Consider the following 19,637-nt stretch of genomic DNA (forward strand, 5'->3'; position numbering starts at 1 on the left):
CTGACTTGATTCACCTTCTCCTTCAGCTACTTGAGCAACCAGTCGTGTAGGACTCCACACGGCAGCTTTCCACTTCCGGCGGTTCCCTACAAGACGACAGGAGCCATGGGTGAAAAGGGCAAACTGTTTCTCAGTCTCTCGTAGATGATCATATGGTGGAGCTTCTTGAGCTCGTTTCACCACTTCTTGTGGTGGCATTCCAAAGTGGGTGCCTTCTGGCCAGTTTGTAATTGCTTCTACAATACCTGGATGATTAGGTTTCCCTATTCGAGCTCGCTGGGTGATTAAAGCAGTCCATTTACTCCAAGTCACATCGGTGGCATGATGGACAGGAGAGAGGTTATTCTACAGTTCTGTAAACTCAGTTGTCCCTCTCCTCCCCCTGGCTGGAGGCAGGGCACCTCTAAGGTTGAGCATTAGAGCTCGATGAACCATCCTGGTTGTTGACTGGTGCAGCCTTCTTCTTGGAAGAACCATCTCCTGGCTTTGTTCTGTTTAGTAGCTCTTGCACACGCAACTGGAGAATATCAGTGGGTTTCTTGTCCCAGACTCTCATGTCCTCTTTAAAATAATTTTTCATGAGAGACCACAGGTTGCGTCACAGTGAGTCCTGTCAATGTCGCTGTTGTCTTGTAGCAGGACGTCTCTTCTTAATGACTGCAGCACGTGACCAGTTGTCTCTAGGGAGAATCTGGAGTTTACCTCCGCATCTGTTTGGCATCTTATTCTTTCTGTCAGTCATTTTTTCAATGGCTGAGGTGTGGTTTTGGGGCCCTAGCTGTGCTGAATGGTTATGAGAAACTTTAGATAACAAGAGAAACAGTGAAGGCCATTCTGTGGGAACTAGATAGTGAAGATGACGTACAGCAGTCAGGTAGTGTGGTAAACAGGATGGGGGACTGGACAAAGGGTCTGGAGTTGGGACCAATTAAAAGGGGAATGGGGACATGTAAACAGTGTGCACCAACCACTCAAAAACCTTGCTCTGCCACGCTGTCCTAAGACTATATAATCTGCACGCAGCCTAATAAACATGGACTGAATCTACATCATACTGGTGTGTCGTGTTATTTCCCGGCTTGCCACGGAAACTGGACCTCGGCATCTGGTGACCTCGACGTGATAAACGGGTTAGAGGAGCGGAGCCGAAGAAGGGCAAGGATCCTGCTGCCAGCGGGTAAGCTGGGCCGTTCGAGAGAGACGGGTTGTGGCCACGCCGATCAGTGAATCGGGAACGCAGGATGGGTATTGCCGCATCGGCAACGGAGCGCGCCATGGTAGACAGTGTAATGAAGTTGGCGCAAAAGACTGAAACAAAGTTAGACCGACAGTCGCTGGTCGACCTGTTGGTATGGTGCAGGCGGAAGGGACTCTTGGAGGAGCCCTCGCAGGTGTACAGTCCGGCCGCCTGGAACAAGGTGGGGGGAGAACTGTGGGAGTCCGTGCAGATCGGCTCCAAGGAGGCGAAACGTTTCGCGCCGGTCTATCGCGCAGTCCGCTCCATGATTGAGCAGTTGCACGGGGAAGCTCAAGTTGCCGCAGCTCTTCGGCGAGCGGTGCAGAATAGTGGGGAGGAGCGCCGACAATCGGGCGCCTCGGAACGGACGCTGTTAAAGGATCTTGCGCCTCAGGATGGGGGACCGGAGGGCGGTTACAATGCCTTCCCGATCTCGTTAGCAGAGAAGGAGGCGTGGCGAGGTGTGGATGATGACTTGCCCCCCTGGAATGGTGAGGAGAAGGGGGAAAAGCGAGCGGATGAGGGGCTAAAAGTTGAAATACAACCCTCGGCACCCCCGCTGCCGATGGAAATCGACCCTGCCAAGGTTCCCCTCCCAGACGATGAGGCGGCGCCGCCCACAGCAACGGCGGGTATGCAAGCGGCGCTTCAGGAACAGGCAGAAAAAATGTCAGAGCTGCTTGCGCAGATGCAGCGCCTAGATCGGGGGTCTAAGGCTAAAACAATACAGGAGGCGTATAAGAGCGCCCATGAGGCGATTGTTGGTGGGCTAAAGAATATCGAGCAGCAGCTACAGGCTATTGAGTCTGGCTCGGGAACTACTCCGGCAACTCACCAGGCTGCCGCCCCGCCAGACAGGGAACTAACAAGCCTGCCCCCCTCTCTGCGCAAATGGATTCTTAACATGGTAGCAGACGGGGAATGGAGTGTATCAGAAGCTGATAATTATTTACAACTTAAGTATGGACCCTCTGCTCGAATCTCTGATGCAGAGAAGGAGTGGATACAGGAGTTTCAGGAACTAATGCGGTGCAGCGCCGATTCTTCCGCCTCGGGGGGAGGGCAGCCATTATCTCGAATCCCGCCCAGCCCGCCCACGTCATCGGGTAAAAAAACAGCAGTGCCTTCTTCCCCGGCAGCTCGGGAGACAGGCGGGACGAGAGCGCCACCTAGTGACCCAAGTTATAATCACACCACCCGGTGGAAAGGCATCATTGAAAACGCGCGGCTAGAAGGGGACTTTGCGCTTTCCCCTTTATCCCTGCCAGTCGCCCGGACAGAGCATGGCCCACGTTGGGATCCCTTAGATTGGAAAATGGTTATTAACATACAAAAGACAGTGATGGCATACGGCCATGATAACAAACTTGTACGCAATCAAGTTTGTGCCCTCTTTAAATACACTGAGCTGATTCCAGCTGAATCTAAATCCCTGATGGAATTGATCCTGACACCTACCACTTATATGCTCTGGATGGCGAAATGGCAGGAACGACTAGAGGCCAAAATGTTGGAGAATCTTAATTTGGCACCAGGTGATCCGCTGTGCGTCGTCAGCTTAGACCAACTGATGGGTACGGGGCAATTTCGGGATCCATCCCAACAGGCAGCGCTACACCCTCGAATCCTGACGCAATCAAAAAATGCTGCTCTGGCCATATTTTTGGCCCTGCCACAAGTGGGCGCCCCCCAGCTGCCATATACCAAGATCATGCAGAAGCCAGAGGAATCCTTTTTGAGTTTTGTGGACCGACTTAAAGAGGCATTGGATGCAGCCCCAACTGTTCCTCAGGAGAACAAATATCTTTTGGTAGCGGCTGCCTCCACGAGCTCACTGCCGCCACAGCCGGAAGCGCAGGAGTCGATCTGGCCGTGGCAGAATCTACAATAATTACAGATGACAAGGTGCATGTGCTTAACTCTACTTGCACGGGTCCACTGGGAAATGGCCTATCAGCACTATTGATTGGTCGTTCTTCAGCTTCACGAATGGGTATATTTGTTTTGCCCGGTTGTGTTGATGCGGATTATACTGGGAACATTGGAATTCTGGTAAAAATTTTTTCGCCTCCAGTTACTATTCCAGCTTTGAGTAAAATAGCCCAGCTTATTCCTTTTAGAGGAGCTGTCCCCAGAACCGAGACCATGAAGCGGGGAACAGGTGGTTTTGGTTCCACGGGAGTGCCCCAAGTGGCCTTTTGTGAGCGCATAACCACAGACCGCCCAAAACGGACAGTGAATATCGTGGGCCCAGAAGGGATAACCCTGCAGGGGGTGGAAATGATGCTGGACACAGGATCTGATGTTACTATCATACCTGATCATGCTTGGCCTAAAGCCTGGAAGTTGCAGGACTTACATATCTCTGTATCTGGAATTGGAGGGCAATCTGCTACTAAGATTAGTGACTCTTTTGTAAGTGTGACGGATGCGGAAGGTAACATGGCTCATGTCCGCCCCTACGTAATGTACACGCCCTTATGGATTCTTGGGCGAGATGCTTTGAGCCAATGGGGCCTGACGATGCAAACGCATTTTTAATAGCGGCCACGGATAGCAGCTCCCGCCCAACGCTGAGACTGTCATGGAAGACCAACGTACCAGTGTGGGTTAACCAGTGGCCGCTTCCGGAAGAGAAGCTGCGACATGTCCAAGCCCTGGTGGAAGAACAATTACAAGCAGGCCATGTTAAACCATCAACAAGCCCGTGGAATACACCAATTTTTACCATACAAAAGAAGTCAGGGAAATGGCGGTTGTTACACGACCTGCGCACCATTAATGACTGTATGCAGGATATGGGCGCGCTACAACCCGGCCTCCCATCACCAGTAATGTTGCCAAAGGATTGGGACCTTCTAGTGGTCGATCTAAAAGATTGTTTTTTCACCGTTCCGCTACATCCTGAAGATAGCGAGCGTTTTGCATTTACTGTACCTTCCATCAACCGAGCTGCGCCGGCTGAGCGTTATCAATGGACAGTTTTGCTGCAGGGAATGAAAAATTCTCCGACAATTTGTCAATGGTTTGTGAATCTCGCTTTGAAGCCTTGGCGAACGGCGCATCCTGATTTACTAACTTACCACTATATGGATGATATCCTAGTGGCCAGCAAGGGTCACATCACTGAAGCTTTGGAGCAGGAGCTAACAAACTGTTTACGGCAATATGGTCTGGTCATAGCTCCAGAAAAGGTCCAGCGACACTCTCCTTGGAACTATTTAGGTATGACTATCACAGATTCTCGAGTACGCCCACAGAAGATGCAGTTAAGAGCCGACGTGAATACAGTGAGTTCGGTACAAAAATTGGTTGGTGACATACAGTGGATCAGAACTTATTGTGGCATCACCAACGAAGAGATGGCACCTCTGTTTGCGCTGTTGCACGGGGCCACAAATCCCGCAGAGCCAAGACAACTCGGCCCCGACGGAAAAAAGACAATACAATTAATTGAACAAAAACTGGCAGGCACTGCAGCGTATCGGTATCAAGAAAATTTGCCCGTAACTCTCATAGTGTATAACAAACATCGAGAAGTTGCCGCTCTAATTGCCCAGATTGACGATCAAGGGAAGCTATATATTTTGGAATGGGTTTTTATGCCATCTCACCTCCGGAACACAATCACACCCAGATTTGAAGCTATTGGAGCGCTGTTGCTGAAATCCAGACGTTGCCTTCGAACTATTGCTGGAAGAGATCCTTCATCGATCATTTTGCCACTTAAAACACTAGACCTGATCGAGGACTGGACTCAGCAAAGCATTGCATTTGCTCTGGCAACCACAGGAGTTTCCTTAGATAATCATTATCCAAGCCATCCACTATTTAATACGGCCCTAGTATTAGAAGAGAGACCCGTATTGAGCAAAGATCCCATCTCTGATGCGGTAACTGTATTTACTGATGCCAGTAGTCGTACTGGGAAATATGGGTATGCCTACCGGGAAGAGGGGCGTTGGGTTACTCGGGTAAACCACAACAGAGCATCAGTACAGATGCTAGAATTGAAAGCAGTAATTTGGGCCCTAACAGACTTTTCTCATTATCCCCTAAATCTTGTAGTGGACTCACTATATGTGGTTGGAGCAGTGACACGAATTTCACGATCTATCTTAGGACATGTAGCTAATAAGGAGTTGCAAGCACTGTTTATCTGTCTGTGGAACATCATGGAACAACGCCAACCACCGCTGTGGCGCTCTCACATCAGAAGTCACACTACTATGCCAGGCCCATTAGCAGAAGGCAATGACTATATTGACAAGGTTGTTTCTAATCCTTGTGTAGCCTATGTAACACCTGAGCAGCAGGCTTGTGCTTCACATGAGTTTTTTCATCAGTCTGCCCGCGCGTTACAGCGCCAATTTCAGACACCACAAGCAACTGCTAGGGCAATTGTTGCAGCATGCCCCGATTGTGCGCGGTTATCACCAATTCAGGAACAGGGGGTCAACCCTAGGGGTAGTCAGCCACGTCAAGTGTGGCAGACTGATGTTACAGTATTCCCTCCATTTGGCCGCCTGAAGTATTTGCATGTCACAGTGGACACTTGCTCAAAAGCTATATGGGCAACTCCGGCAGTGTCATCAGGTGCCAAGGCAGCTCGGCTGCACTGGTCTCAAGCAATTGCGGTGCTGGGCCGTCCAGACACCATTAAGACGGACAATGCACCAGCATATAAGGGTGAGGTATGCCACAAATTTTTTCACCAATGGGACATTACACATGTTACAGGCATTCCTTATAACTCAGGAGGCCAGGCCATTGTTGAGAGACATCATCAGAACCTAAAGCGTTTGCTTGGAGTTTTAAAAAAGGAGGGGGAGGTGGGCCCCTATGAGCTTGTATGCAAGGCATGTTATGTCCTGAACTGGCTTAATCCACGCTCAGATGATCACATACATATCTTTTCTCATTTCTCTTTTAATGCTACAGATTTTTCTGGAAAGCAGGTGCAGGTGGAGGTATTTGACCCAAGGGCACAGGCTTGGCAAGGCCCGCAGGAACTAATAACCTGGGGTAGGGGCTACGCTTGTGTCGTTACAGGAGCTGAGACGCGTTGGGTTCCCGCCAAATGGGTCCGTCCGTGGCTGAGAAAGAGCGTTAGCAGACTGGATGACGACCCCTCAACAGCAGCTGAGCCTAGAGGCCCGACCATGGGAGCAACGCTACCTTGAATCGACGGCTTGACTGTTTTAAAGACCTTGGACATTTCAGCCGTATAGTCCGACGACAGTCATCAAGACGTGTTGTAAAAATGTCATATGTGTATTTGTTTATTGTTGGGACCTTGAGTTGGAGCATTGGAAGCGGGGATGAATTTGAAAGATTTGTGCAGCCTCGGGAAAACGTATGGGTAACAATAGCTAATCGTACCAATCAGCCAGCCTTTTGTCTGAGTCTAGGTAGCCCGACTGAACCTTTCCGCACGTGTTTGATAGGGGTGCCTACGTGGCTGCCCCAGGAGTTTAAGGGATGGGTCAAAGACAATTCAGTCTTAGAGAAAAGAAAGGTGACCAGTGCAAAGCAGGATGGAAAATGGCAATGTGACATCATCAAGAGTTTGAATAAGATCTCAACCTCACCCCCAGAAGAATTAGACCTCTGGGGAAGTCTTAATGCCACTAATAGCAGTAAGAATGGGGGTTGGGTTTCCTTTCACCCACCGTCAGGTATGTGGGACACAAATCGAAAGTTCTGGGCTACTGTGGACTCAGCTTTACAAGAGGGAAAAATATATCCATACGTGTATTCAGATTGTAACATGATTGGGCAGCCTGTCCGGAAGTTGCCTCGGGGTTTGTTTTTGATTTGTGGGGATAGGGCCTGGAATGGCATACCAGCCAGCCCGCATGGGGGACCATGTTATTTAGGGAAATTAACGCTGTTTCATCCCAGCATGTCTGTAGTGATGCGGTGGGCTCACGAGGGAAAAAGAGAGAAAAGAGAGTTGCATGAGCTGGATTGCAGTAAAGTGGGAAAACCAGTCTTCTGGTCACAGCTACGAACGGTGTTCACCTCTTTGGTAGTTCCCGGAGCAACCGCAGCCCGGGCCATGACCGCTGTAAAAGAGATGGCGTGTTGGGCCAAAGATGAACTTAATACCACCTCTGAGATATTGGGTCAACTGTCTCAAGATGTCGTTAGCGTCAATCATGCAGTGTTGCAGAACAGGGCCGCGATTGATTTCCTGTTGCTGGCCCACGGTCATGGATGTCAGGATTTTGAAGGAATGTGTTGCATGAATCTCTCTGATCACTTTGAATCTATCCAGAAGAAAACAGAACAGTTGAAGGATGGGCTGCATAACCTAAAGGAAGACAGCCGTGGGCTTGATGATTGGTTAAGGTCGTTTGGCTTGGGACCATGGGTAGTTAGTATTTTGCATCAGGTTTTAGTAGTAGGTGTGTTTGTACTTATTATACTTGCTTGCTTACCTTGTTTATTGCGATGCTTACAAAATAGTATGCAGAATATAGCGAATGCTGTATTTGAAAGAAGAGGGGGAGATGTTGGGGCCCTAGCTGTGCTGAATGGTTATGAGAAACTTTAGATAACAAGAGAAACAGTGAAGGCCATTCTGTGGGAACTAGATAGTGAAGATGACGTACAGCAGTCAGGTAGTGTGGTAAACAGGATGGGGGGCTGGACAAAGGGTCTGGAGTTGGGACCAATTAAAAGGGGAATGGGGACATGTAAACAGTGTGCACTAACCACTCAAAAACCTTGCTCTGCCACGTGGGTGGCGTACATGCTGTCCTAAGACTATATAATCTGCACGCAGCCTAATAAACATGGACTGAATCTACATCATAAAAGTATCCTGACAGCCGGTAGCCCCCCGGTACCAGCTTGCGACACATGTTCTTTCCCGGCTTGCCATGGAAACTGGACCTCGGCAGTGTGGAACTGATGGGAGTCAGAGATTATGTCTCCATACTGTCATTCTTTGAAAGCCACCTCACATACAGTTGGTTTTTGGTAATCTTCAAAACATCCCATGAAGGAGAATATATGGGCATGTGCTGCTGGTACAGCCTGAGCAAATCTCCGGAACATCTGTGTGTCACACAGAACATTATCAGGATTTGTAAGTCCATCTTTATCATAGATCACTTCTTGCACAGCTATCTCTCTCAAGTATGTGATGGCTTTCTCAAGAGTGGGTGTTCTGCTCCGGCACCATTCGATGTCACCCTTGTGGGGGTATCTCTCCCTCACAGCTGAAAGAAGTTGGCAGGGTGGTAGTTCGCATCTGTGGGAAACGGCTTGCGACACCATCTTACTACCAAGTGCTCTGTCAATACCAGCATCTCTGGCCAGGGATCCCAACTGCTTGGCTTCTCTCTCGTCCACCTTATAGGTTTCAGCCCCACTATCAAAGCATCAGAACAACCAAGGAAGAATTCCCTCACCATCAGTGCGGGTGAAGTCCTTTCTCATGAGGTGCAGTTCCTTCACAGAGAAAGGCTGGACTAGGTCATCGTCGTCATCTGATTGAGGCTATTCTATCTGCTGGAGTTTGGCCTGTTTTTTTTAATCTGTTTGAGAAGTACCTGCTCCATCACCTGATTTAGAATCATCTCCTTCCTCAATTTCAGTCTCTATTGTTGCTTGAAAAAACTCTCGATATCTCAGATGGGAAAGGGTATAAAGGGAGGAGCGTTTCATCTTTGCTTTGCTCCTGGTCACAGGATTAAGTAGCTTGATTCAAATGGGAGTGGACATAATCTTTGCAGAAGCAGCTGTTTTTGTAGCAGCACTTGTAGAGGCAGCTGTTTTTGTAGCAGCAGCAGTGGTTGTGGCAGCGTTGCCTGTGGGGTAGTGGCAGTGAGTGGAACAACACCTCACCCTACACATCCACAATACATCATAAACATTCAGCAGAAGCATCCCCACTGCTACAATGCTATTCAGATCAAGAGCTGGGAGATTCAGCTTGAGAGAAAATGGAGAAGCAAAATTAAACCTTCTACTGCCATTAACAACATAGACCTTTCCATTCACTTTAGGATCTGTACTGTAACTGTACACGTACAGTGCCCCCATAAAGATCAGTATCATAAACCATAGGATCACTAGGCTGGTGATTATATGGTTGATTATGGCTACATTTATGTCAATAAACCATGAAACAAACACAAGAGCAGCTACACAGAGCAGTATGCTCTTGTCTGTATACTACATGTACAGTTGCATGTTGGTAAAAATGTCCAGCAGATTCATTGCAGAAAGTGTCTGTTCAGGTTTCAGTCCATCATTAAATTCAGCAGAAATGTTGCCCATTGCTATCTGAGGGATTCCTCCCATCAGAGGTGGAATTTTGAACACTCCCAGTTAGTGAGAATTTATAATCAGGGTCTACGTTGGGTGCCAATAAATTGTTATCACCGTTTGACTCGGGATTGACAACAATGCTCTCGATCCCCTCCTCCCCCACCCAGGTAGGGAAGGAGAGAGAGAAAAAGAGAGAGACTTGGCTGGATTGAAAACTAAACTACACTGCTTTATTTAAACACTAATGATAAAAGAAAATATATACAATTATGTACAAATGTGTTTAGGTATGTGCAAACCCCTATTGCGGAGGCCAGCAGAGCGTACCCATTGTACATGCCTGCATACCAGAGCAGTAACTCCCTAGAATGCTGCACCACCAAGCTTTTACCACCTGTGTCCATTTCTGGGCCCCTTGACTAGAAGAAGGATGTCAAGTCGCTGGAGCATGTCCAAATAATATATACCAAGCTGGTGAAATGTCTGGAGAATAAGTCCTATGAGGAGAGGCTGATGGAACTGAAATTGTTTAGTTTGAAGAAGAGGAGGCTGAGGGGAACCTCATTGCCCTCTACAACTACCTGAAAGGAGGTTGTAGGGAGGTGGGAGTTGGCCTCTTCTCTCAAGTGAATAATGACAGGACAAGAGGAAATGGCCTGAAGCTGCACCAGGGGAGGTTTAGACTGGATATTAGAAAGAATTTCTTTACCGAAAGAGTGGTTGGACACTAGAACAGGCTGCCCAGGGAGGTGGTGGGGTCACCATCCCTGGAAATGTTTAAAAGAAATATAGCTGTAGTGCTTAGGGAACATGATTTAAGCACTGAATGGGTAGATTAAGTTATGGTAAGTGGATTTAGGTTATGGTTGGACTTGATGTTCTTCAAGGTCCTTTCCAACCAGGATGATTCTGTGATTCTGTGTTTGTGTTTCAGCCCAGGAGTATGTGTACAGTGCATCCCTCTCCAAGGAGATTAATAATGCAAAATGGCAGATAAATAGGAAAGCCTTTTTTTTTTTTTTTTGGACCTGTTGGAAGAGGAAGGTAACCCTGACTCTCATCACCTCCATAGGCACAAAGGAGAGGCAAGGTTGGTTAATTAGGTGGAGCAGCTCCTTGCAACTGGGTGGCTTCAATGTACTAAGTGCATTAGCAATTAGCAACTGCCACATGGTAAACACTTGGGTTCAAAACTATGTAAGGGCATTAACTAACCCACCCTACAATGGGTTTGAATAAGGTAAGCATTATCCCTGTTTCACAGGTGGTGAAATGGAGAGACTTGCTGACTGCAGGGTGAGTCAAGGCAGGTGTGCAGGACATCTTGGGTCTGTTAGTTCTTAAAGATCATCTTCGATTAAACCAGGAGCAGAAGCTCTGGGGAATGTGTCTCATTTCTGTTATCAGATGTGCTGTTTAAGCTTAAGTGTTAGGGTCAGATAGGTGTTCCATGGCCACACTCTGGTAGAAATGTGGGTATATAACTAAAAAAAGGTGCTTATTGTTACTTCTTTTTGAATTTTAAGCTCATGCAAGGTATTTTTAAAAAGCAGAAAATAGCCAGTGGTATGAGGACACGTGATTTTTCTTGGTGAGCTGTGCTTTAGAGTAGTCTACACTGATAATGCTGTTATGATTTGGTGATAGATAGTAAGGTCATTTTTGTTTATGGTTTATTGCTACTAGGAATGACCTAGGAAATCTCTGGCTGTGCTCAGATCTCACTTGCAGTTGGTTGAGGGGTGGGGTTTGGCAGTGTAGCAGAGCTAATCTAGCAGGGAGCTACTGCTGAAAGAGTAGGTCTGTACCTCCAGCACCTATTCCTGGCAGTGCTTTTTGTTTCCTTCTCCATATGACAGTAGTGATATGCTTCTGACCCACCAGGGAGCTGTTTCTGCTAAAGTAGCAGAAAATATCTTTGTTTCTCTCTGAGATACTCTTCTTCTAATGTTGTAGCCTAAACTGGCTTTCTGTGGAGGGAGGCTATATGGGGGATTTTAGGGAGAGTATATGAAAGTACCTCAACATCTTTAAAAACATCCTATATGTATTTTTTTTAAACAAAATGTTTGGTATTTGGCTTAGCCTTTCTATGTCATTGGGTGATATGTCATTTGCCTCAGCTGACCATTCACAGCTTCTCCCATTATCTTTGGACAAGATGTTGTAAAGTACTGAATACGAGTGCTTCTATCTCAAAGGGTTCAATTTGCGATGTTTTAAAGAAACTCACATTTGAAAGAATGAGAGCACAATTTTTTGCTTCAGTCAGCCCAAACCTTTGCCACAGAACAGTGGTACCCAAGGGCATGAGGAACTCTGGAAATACATGAGGTCCCTGATATGCCCTGCAAGAGACCCAGGTGGATCCTCCTGTACTTCCAGTGTCCCAGGGAGCATCTTGGGCTGCAGACAGTGTGTGCCTGGCCCAGTGTGTTATGAATAATTAATCCAAAGCAGAGTTCCCCCTAGAATAGTTGGCAGCTGAGGGCATCTCTCTCACCTGGAAAGTGGGAAAATAGGGACTGTGAAATTCTTCTGCCTGATTCATAGGGCACACCATGTTTTCTGTGCTCTGATCACTGGGTTATTTTTTTAAACTGAGGCAAGCGTCTGCTTCTATTTTTTTCCCTCTAAAATACCTTGTGACAGTGAGCACTTTGAGGTTCATGGGTGTGGAGAGCTGGTTGCTCCCTCATTTATTTCCCAACTCCAGAGTTTAAGGCGTTTGCATTTATACTCCTTTTTGTTGGTTTGGTTTTTTTAATATATATTTTAGCAATACACATGGCTATCATTCCTTGCCAGATCCAGCCCTCAGAAATGCTGTCCAGCCTCAGTTTCCATTTTGCTTCAAGGAAGGCCCTTGAGATGCTGCAGGGGAAGCCCAGGTGTGCCCTGTTTCAGTCATCTCCAAGCTCATGTTTGATACATGTGTGCGTGCTAACTTCCTTTTCTTTTTTCTCCTTTCTTTTGACAGTGGCAGATTTGGTCTCTTCTGAGCTACCTGCAGCCTCTGGGCAATTGGGACGTTGAATTCAGCAGTTAACATTTGTTCCCTGGGATTGTACCTGCCCTTGCTCTCCTTATCTGCTCCTGTGCTCCCCTTGCCTCTGATAAAACTCCAGGGCATTGTGGTATTTCTATGGAGCTCAGGGAGACTTTGGGCAGCTACCGGCAAAGGGGCGGCGAGGCAGACTTTCTGCCAGCCACTGTCACCTCCACAAAGCCTCTGCCTGCCTCCAGCTGTGCAGGGGAGATGATGATGCCTGTGACAGGCTCAGGGAAAGGGATCCTGGTGAGCAGTGAGAGGCTGGAACCTGAGGAAGAGGATGAGCTGGGTTCTGGGGGAGACGTGGATTCCACTTCCAATGCAGACAGTGAGAAATGGGTGGCGAGAGATGGCCTGGAGGAGCAGGAGTTTTCCATCAAGGAGGCTAACTTCACAGGGGGGAGTTTAAAACTAAAAATCCAGACCACCAAGAGAGCTAAGAAGCCCCTAAAGAACTTGGAGAACTATATTTTCCCTCCTGAGATCAAAATCAATATCAAACAGTTTGGGGAGCAGAAGCTTTCCAGAGCTAGGAAAAACAGCAAAGCAGCTAAAGAGGAGGTGTCCTGGTTTGAGCCAGGATGAAGCCAGTTTTTCTTTTGCTGATTCATTTTTTTTTCATTTCAGTGAGCTTTCTTCAACTAGCACCTGCGTGTTCTGCTAGCTTGATAAGACACTGGAATGTTTTTGTAATTGCTGGGCCCTGAAGGTCGTGCCTTTGCTCTGCCGGCTCAGACACTGCGGGGGGATCTGTGGCCCCCCTGTGGGAGGCTGGGTTAGATGAACAGCAAAACTGGCCAGAGGTATTCCATCCCATATATCTACGTAGGCTCAGGGGAAGGTCGGAGATGACAGAAGACAACTTCTGTCCTGGTTTGAGCCAGGATTAAGCCAATTTTTCTTTTCACTGATTTTTTTTTCCTTCAGTAAGCTTTCTTTTAACTAGCAACTGTGTGTTCTGCTAGGCTGATAAGACAGTGGAATGTTTTTCTAACTACTGAGGTTTCAAGGTTACACCTTCACTCTGCCGGCTCAGACACTATGGGGAGATCTCTGACCCCCCCCGTGGGAGGCTGAGTTAGACAGACGTAAGCTCAAAGGAAGGTCAGAGATCATAGAAGACAGCTTCCTTCTTCTTCTCGCCTTCTCTTCCGTCCATGGCTGGCGTCCGGGGAGGACTCTTGTTCATCCATCACCGTCGACCCTTAGGCTCGAGCTCTCCTGACCCTCATAACTCTCTGCTTTCTCCAGCAGCAGCTCCGGGATTCCTCGGGACTCTTTCCAGTTCAGGGGAGTGCTGTGGGAGTTGCTGGGGGTGGGGGGGGGAGACGAGAGGCTTTTGCCCATATCTGAATATATCTGTATATAATTGTATATATTTTCTTGTATGATTCATTAGTGTTTTAATTAAAGCTGTGTAGTTGAGTTTTCAATCCAGCCAAGTCTCTCTCTTTTTCTCTCTCTCCTTCCCTACCTGGGTGGGGGGGGGGAGGGGATCGAGAGCATTGTTGTCGGACCTGAGTCAAACGGTGACAACAATTTATTGGCGCCAAACCTGGGGCACAATTTTAAGCCCAGATTACACATTTTCATCAATTGGGAGTGTCCAAAATTCCATCTCTGATGGGAGGAATCCCTCAGATGTCAATGAGCAATAATTCTGCTGAGTGTCCTGACGGATTGAAAACTGAACAGACACTTGCTGCAATGAATCTATTGGATCTTTTTCCAAACCTGCAATTGTACATGTGGTATGTAGCCGAGGACATTCTGCTCTTTGTAGCTGCTCTTGTGATTCTTTTGTGGTTTATTGACAGAACTGTAGCCATAATCAACCGCATCATTACCAGCCTAGTGATCCTAGGGATGATGATACTGTTCTCTATGGGGGCACTGTATGTGTACAGTTACACTGCAAGTCCTAGTGGTACAACTCCTAAAGTGAATGGAACAGTCCATGTTGGTAACAGCAATAGCTGGTTCAATTTTACCTCTCCATATTCTCTCAAGCTGAATCTCCCAGCTCTTGATGTGAATAGCATGGTTGCAGTGGGGATGTTTTTGCTGAATGTTTATAATATATTGTGGATGCGTAGGGCAAGATGCTGTTTTACTCACTGCCATTCCCCCACAGGCAATGTTGCTGCCACTGCTGCTGCCAACACCACTGCTGCCACTGCTGCTACAAAAACAACTGCTTCTACAAAGATAAAGTCCAATCCCTTGCATATCAAGCTAGTTGACCCTGTGACTAGGAGCAAGGCAAAGACAAAAACAGAGGCTGACAGTGAGGAAGGGAAGGATTCTAAATCAGAAGGTGAGGGGGACGAAGAGGAAGAGGATTCTAATACAGTTGATGGAGCAGGTGCCTCTCAGACAGATAAAAAACCAGGCCACTCTCAAACGGATAAAAGAACAGCAGGCCCTCCTCAATCAGATGACGACGGTGACCTCGCCCAGCCTTTCTCTATGAAAGAACTGCGCCTCATGAGAAAGGACTTCACCCGCATGGATGGTGAGGGAATCCTTCCTTGGCTGCTCCGATGCTTTGATAGTGGTGCTGAGACCTACAATGTGGATGAGAGAGAAGCCAAGCAGTTGGGATCCCTGGCCAGAGATGCTGGTATTGACAGAGCACTTAGTAGTAAGACAGGGACTACTACCCTGTGGGACCGACTTCTTTCAGCTGTGAGAGAGAGATACCCCCACAAGGGTGACATCGGATGGCGCCGAAGCAGAACACCCACTCTCGAGAAAGCCATCACCTACTTGAGAGAGATTGCTGTGCGAGAAGTGATCTATAATAAAGATGGAATCACAGATCCTGATGATGTTGAGTGTGACACACAAATGTTCCGGAAGTTTGTTCAGGCTGTACCAGCAGCGCATGCCCATATATTCTCCTTCATGGGATGTTTTGAAGGTTACGAAAGACCAACTGTACGTGAGGTAACTTTTAAAGCACGACAGTATGGAGACACCCTCTCTGATTCCCTTTACTTCCACACCTCAGCCATTGAAAAAATGACTGACAGGAAGAATAAGATGCCAAATGGATGGGGAAGTAAACTCCAGATTCTTCCTAGAGACAACTGGTCACGTGTTGCAGCCATTAAGAAGAGACGTCCTGCTACGAGACAGCAGCGAGAGGGACGGGACCCACTGAGACGCCACCTGTGGTCTCTCTTGAAAAATTATTTTAAAGAGGACATGAGAGTCTGGGACAAGAAACCCACTGATGTTCTCCAGTTACGTGTGCAAGAGCTACTAAACAGAACAAAGCCAGGAGATGGTTCTTCCAAGAAGAAGGTTGCACCACTCAACAACCAGGATGGTTCATCGAGCTCTAGTGCTCAACCCTAGGGATGCCCTGCCTCCAGCCAGGAGGAGGAGAGGGACAACCGAGTTTATTGGACTGTGTGGATTCGGTGGCCTGGCACATTAGAACCACAAAGATATAAAGCTTTGGTGGACACTGGTGCACAGTGCACTCTAATGCCATCGAATCATAAAGGGACAGACTGTCACTATCTCTGGAGTGACAGGAGGTTCTCAACAACTGACTGTTGTGGAGGCCGGTGTGAGCCTCACTGGCAAGGAGTGGCAAATGCACCCCATAGTGACTGGCCCAGGTGCTCCGTGCATCCTTGGCATAGACTATCTCAGGAAAGGATAATTCCGTGACCCGAAAGGGTACCGGTGGGCCTTTGGTATAGCAGCTGTAGAGACTGAGGACACTGAACACCTGCGTACTTTGTCTGGCCTTTCAGATGACCCTTCTGTAGTGGGGTTGCTGAAGGTTGAGGATCAACAGGTGCCAGTTGCTACTTCAACAGTGCATAGATGGCAGTATCGCACCAACAGAGATTCGGTGGTCCCTATTCATAAGCTGATCCAGCAATTGGAAAGCCAAGGTGTGATCAGCAGGACTCACTCACCCTTCAACAGTCCCATCTGGCCAGTGCGAAAGCCTGATGGCGAGTGGAGGCTGACAGTGGACTATCGTGGCCTGAATGAGGTGACACCACCGCTCAGTGCTGCTGTACCAGACATGCTAGAACTTCAGTATGAGCTGGAGTCGAAAGCAGCTAGGTGGTATGCCACTATGGACATTGCACATGCATTCTTCTCTATTCCTATAGTACCAGAGTGCAGGCCACAGTTTGCTTTCACCTGGAGGGGAGTCCAATACACCTGGAATCGACTGCCCCAGGGGTGGAAACACAGCTCAACCATTTGCCATGGACTGATCCATGCTGCACTGGAGAAGGGTGGAGCTCCAGAACACCTGCAGTACATTGATGACATCATTGTGTGGGGTGACACACCAGAAGAGGTTTTTGAGAAAGGGACCTTCACGAGAGATCCAGTTCCTGGGAATCAAGTGGCAAGATGGTCGTCGCCAGATCCCAATGGATGTGATTAACAAAATAACAGCTATGGCCTCGCCATCAACTAGAAACGACACTCAAACCTTTTTAGGGACTGTTGGTTTCTGGAGAATGCATATTCCATGTTGCAGTGAAATTGTGAAACCTCCCTATGAGGTGACCCGAAAGAAGAATGATTTTAAATGGGGTCCTGACCAACAGAAAGCTTTTGAGCAGATTAAAAAGGAGATTGTGCAGGCAATGGCCCTTGGACCAGTTTGAACGGGGCCAGACATCAAGAACGTGCTCTACACTGCAGCCGGACACAATGGTCCCAACTGGAGCCTCTGGCAGAAAGCACCAGGGGAAACTCGAGGTCGACCCTTGGGATTCTGGAGCCGGAGCTACAGAGGTTCCGAGGCCAACTATACAACAACTGAGAAGGAGATACTTGCAGCATACGAAGGAGTTAAAGCTGCTTCAGAAGTGATTGGCACTGAAGCACAGCTCTTTCTGGCACCCAGGTTACCAGTGCTAAGATTCATGTTCCAGAATAACCTCTCTCCTGTCCATCATGCCACCGATGTGACTTGGAGTAAATGGACTGCTTTAATCACCCAGCGAGCTCGAATAGGGAAACCTAACGTCCAGGTATTGTGGAAGCAATTACAAACTGGCCAGAAGGCACCCACTTTGGAATGCCACCACAAGAAGTGGTGAAACGAGCTCAAGAAGCTCCACCATATGATCATCTACGAGAGACTGAGAAACAGTTTGCCCTTTTCACCCATGGCTCCTGTCGTCTTGTAGGGAACCGCCGGCAGTGGAAAGCTGCCGTGTGGAGTCCTACACGACTGGTTGCTCAAGTAGCTGAAGGAGAAGGTGAATCAAGTCAGTTTGCAGAGGTGAAGCCATCCAGCTGGCCTTGGATATTGCTGAGCGAGAGGGGTGGCCGAGACTCTATCTCTACACTGACTTGTGGATGGCAGCAAATGCCTTGTGGGGTTGGCTAAAGCAGTGGCAGCAGAACAACTGGCAGCAAAAGGGTAAACCTATTTGGGTTGCTGACCTGTGGAAGGACATTGCAGCTGGGATAGAGAAACTGGAGGTAAAAGTGCGTCATGTAGATGCACACGTGCCTCTGAGTCGAGCCACTGAGGAACATCAACACAACCAACGAGCAGATGAGGCTGCTCAAGTGTTCCAAGTAGACTTAGACTGGGAACACAAGGGTGAGCTCTTTCTAGCTCGATGGGCCCATGATGCTTCAGGTCATCAGGGCAGAGATGCAACATACAAATGGGCTCGTGACCGAGGGGTGCATCTAATCATGAGCACTATTGCACAGGTGATCCACGATTGTGAGACGTGTGCTGCAATTAAGCAGGCAAAACAGTTGAAACCTTTGTGGTATGAGGGGAGGTGGTCAAAATACAGGTTTGGGGAGGCCTGGCAAGTTGACTACATCACACTGCCTCAGAGCCGCCAGGGTAAGCGCTGTGTGCTTACAATGGTGGAGACAAGTACAGGATGGTTGGAGGCATCTCCTGTGCCTCATGCCACAGCCAGGAATACTATCTTGGGTCTTGAAAGGCAAATTCTGTGAAGACATGGTACTCCAGAGAGAATTGAGTCAGATAATGGGACCCATTTCAAAAATAGTCTGGTTACTGACTGGGCTAAAGAGCATGGTATTGAGTGGATCTACCATGTCCCGTACTATGCACAAGCCTCAGGGAAGATTGAAAGGTATCATGGTCTGTTGAAAGCTGCCCTGAAGGCAATGGGGGGTGGAACTTTCAAAAATTGGGATAAAAATTTGGCAAAGGCCACCTGGTTAGTTAATACCAGAGGATCCATCAATCGGGCTGGGGCTGCTCAATCAGACCTTTTGCATACTGCAGATGGGGATAAAGTCCCTGTGGTATGTGAAAGAAACTTGTTGGGTAAAAGTGTCTGGGTCTATCCTGCTTCAGGCAAAGGTAAACCTGTCTGGGGTGTTGCTTTTGCTCAGGGACCTGGACATACTTGGTGTGTGATGATGGAGGATGGTGAGGTACAATATGTACCTCAGGGTAATTTGACATTGGGAGAGAACTCTTGATTTAGCAACTGGTAAGGTATAGAGCCTGTACGTAATGTATGGTATGGAATAAGGGGTGGAATGTCCTGGTTTGAGCCAGGATGAAGCCAGTTTTTCTTTTGCTGATTAATTTTTTTTCATTTCAGTGAGCTTTCTTCAACTAGCAACTGCGTGTTCTGCTAGGTTGATAAGACACTGGAATGTTTTTGTAATTGCTGGGCCCTCAAGGTCGTGCCTTTGCTCTGCCGGCTCAGACACTGCGGGGGGATCTGTGGCCCCCCCATGGGAGGCTGGGTTAGACGAACAGCAAAACTGGCCAGAGATATTCCATCCCATATATCTACGTAGGCTCGGGGGAAGGTCGGAGATGACAGAAGAAAACTTCCTTCCTTCCTGCTTCGCTCTCTCGCCGCTTCGCTTCGCCTCTCTGTCTGCCTTCCTTCTTCTCTCTCTCTCTCTTTCTTTTGTTCGTGGCCGGCGTCTGGGAAAACACCACCTGCCCATCATCGTCGACCTCAAGCCCTCCTGACCCTCGTAACTCTCTGCCTTTCTCCAGGAGCAGCTTCGGGATTCCTCGGGATTGTCTCGTCTGAGGGGAGTGCTGTGGGAGTT

General features: G+C 48.1%; 1 protein-coding gene across 1 annotated transcript; it reads left to right on the forward strand.

Moving 5' to 3' along the window:
* The first annotated feature begins 12,665 nt into the window (after window positions 1-12,665).
* On the forward strand, window positions 12,666-13,157 carry LOC127395139 (SET-binding protein-like). Its single transcript, XM_051641609.1, has one exon. It carries the CDS (start codon window positions 12,666-12,668, stop codon window positions 13,155-13,157), a length of 492 nt encoding a protein of 163 aa, XP_051497569.1.
* Window positions 13,158-19,637: the final 6,480 nt, after the last annotated feature.

This window comes from Apus apus, chromosome W (genome assembly GCF_020740795.1).
Source record: "Apus apus isolate bApuApu2 chromosome W, bApuApu2.pri.cur, whole genome shotgun sequence".
NCBI lineage: Eukaryota > Metazoa > Chordata > Aves > Apodiformes > Apodidae > Apus > Apus apus.

What these genes read in the sequence shown, in the direction of transcription:
- LOC127395139 (XM_051641609.1), top strand. Translation starts at nt 12,666, where the DNA reads ATGGAGCTCAGGGAGACTTTGGGCAGCTACCGGCAAAGGGGCGGCGAG.